This window comes from Oratosquilla oratoria, chromosome 3 (assembly GCF_046742065.1).
Source record: "Oratosquilla oratoria isolate Oo_2021 chromosome 3, ASM4674206v1, whole genome shotgun sequence".
In the NCBI taxonomy this organism is placed as follows: Eukaryota; Metazoa; Arthropoda; class Malacostraca; order Stomatopoda; family Squillidae; genus Oratosquilla; species Oratosquilla oratoria.
In genome coordinates this window covers 68,294,920-68,297,300 of record NC_134779.1, presented here as the reverse complement: position 1 = coordinate 68,297,300, position 2,381 = coordinate 68,294,920, and the positions used below count along the sequence as shown (strand labels likewise).

Below are 2,381 nucleotides of genomic sequence, written 5' to 3'. Positions count from 1 at the left end.
TCCGTATAATACTGTAGCAGCAATACCCTAGGAAGCAACGGCTAATGCCATTTCACTATTTGCACGCAATAACAGGTTCAACACAAACGATTTCCCCGTCCCGCCAGGGGCATTCAGGAAAAAACCGCCAGAACGCCTGTTATTTTCACACTCCATTGCGGCATCGTAAATTACACGCTGTTCCTTGTTAAGTAATACAATCTCCTCTGAAACCTCTTCTTTCAATCTATCGGTATTGTAAGCTTTTTCGCGTCTAATCACATTTGAGATTTTCTCTTTCCCCCTTGAAGGAGGCAATCCATAAGCGCTTATCTCACCACCACCACAGTTTCAAACCTGTTGTTGTATGTCATCGAGCGCATCTAAGTAGATTTCGTCATCGTATTCTTCTAAACCCGAACTTCTTAAGAAATTGCTTGCAAATAAGTCCCTCGTTTCTTTCCAGATATCAGAGAACACCAACATACTTGCATATGTAGCACGCAATTGCGATCGATCATTGGTGTGGTTTATAATTTCAATTATTGTTTTCTTCCACGTTTCCTTGTCATTTAACAAACCCATCGCTTTTACGGCTTCCCGAAAGGTATCGTAAAGGACCCCGTCTACTGTACGCAGATCTGTGTAACCCGTAGGACCTTTCTTGTGTGTCAGGAACATTCTGAGGTAGAACAATTCAACCGTCTTAGTGTCGACGGCTCGCATACGCCCCAAAGATGAAGTTGTTGTCATCCTCTCATGTCACGTGTGCTTGTCTTTATCGTAAACAAAGTGACTTGGAACTTCGGGGGTAATAAAGGGTTTTAGCAAACTCGTTCGTTTTGCAAAGCTTGAAAAATGCTGTTAATTGGGTATCTTGATTTTCTTGTTCGCTGATCTTGTGCTCCAAATCAGTTTCCCTGTAATAAATCTCATTCTCATTTTCCAAGTGCAAGTCGAACGAAGTAATCGGTGGGAAGCTCCTATGGATTGGGAACTTGAAGATCTTCCAAGTAGCTTCGTTTGCGTTTACATACCTTGTCTCGAGGTAGTTACGCATTTCGTTCACCGGTTCACCTTCCATATGTTTGGTGTATAGAATCTTATCACACCCCTTGTTTACGTACTTTGTGACGTGTGCTATGCACTTGATGGAGTTCGAACACTCCACGTTGATGTCAGCGTTGTATTTTAGATATAAATAAGGATTATAGGGTACGACTCAGGAATTAATCACAGTAATGGTCTTTCCTTTGATCTTACATTCGAATGTGAAGCCTCCCTCTCCTGGAGCAGGACGCCTGTATTAGGAATAACCATTTTTTTCAAATAATATATCATTCCGACATGGTTTTGGAATTTTTTTACCATAAACGCCATTTTTCTTTAACCTTTCCTTACAACAAACGTTAGTTTCATCAAAGCCGATGCAAGGCCCATGAATCATGGAAGTTGTTACGATCTCGTATAATCTGAGTTCCAAGCAGACACCCAGAACCCATCTGAATATACGTCGAATTTCCTCTACATTCGTCGACTACGAGAGTTTCGCTAAACAAGTCCTTTGCTCCACAAATGTTGCCCGTCTCCACGCAAAGTGCACAGCGTTCGTGTCTTTTCTTCTCTTCTTTGTTCTTTTCGTGTTCTGGATCTCTCTTCTTCTCTTCTTTATTGCCTCTGCTCTCTGTATCTCCACCCGGATCACTCTCTGCTTCGCCCTCTTATACCCCGGGAATGGGAGCTTACTTTTCTGGGGATGGCAAAACGTAAGTAAAGCGGTAGTTTAAAAATCTTCAGCCAATGGGAAAGCAGAGTGAGCTTTCCCGCCAAATTATGTTACGTTTCTGAGCTTGGTGTTATCTGACAATACGTAATGAGGCGCGCTTCAACAGACGGATATTGTGCAATGTTTAATATTTCAAGAAATACACATTTATACATTATGAAATACGATACAATTTAAGAAATACACTACACATCATATTCACGCAAGGCATGCCTTAAAATTGCAAACAGGAGACTTTATTCACACAAGGGCGTGACACAACACTACCACAGGATTCTATTTACACTAAGGACGCGACACATTGTATGTACATCCACATGCCAAAGTTCGACTGCAACCTGCATTAGCTTTGTATAGTTAATTATTGGAAGACTTATGTGACACCCCTATAGATCAGAGACACACAGCATTCTTGTATGATTGGTGAGTAGTCTCTAGTCAAGGATGATCGCCTTGAACTTCTATTGCCCTCCTTAAATCTCCCTTTTACTACCTCTATGACTCCACTTCCTTGACGCGATATTGTCCCCTAGGATAGAAGTATTGTTTATTGGATACGAAATGAGTTGCAATGATAATGTAAGTTTATCCATAAGAATTTGAAAAATTCTAACGT

General features: G+C 41.1%; 1 protein-coding gene across 1 annotated transcript; it reads right to left on the bottom strand.

The window, feature by feature from the left end:
- Positions 1–330: 330 nt before the first annotated feature.
- Positions 331–732, bottom strand: LOC143018577 (uncharacterized). The gene has a single exon (XM_076174068.1). The coding sequence runs from the start codon at positions 730–732 to the stop codon at positions 331–333; it is 402 nt and encodes a 133-aa protein (XP_076030183.1).
- Between the last annotated feature and the right edge of the window lie 1,649 nt (positions 733–2,381).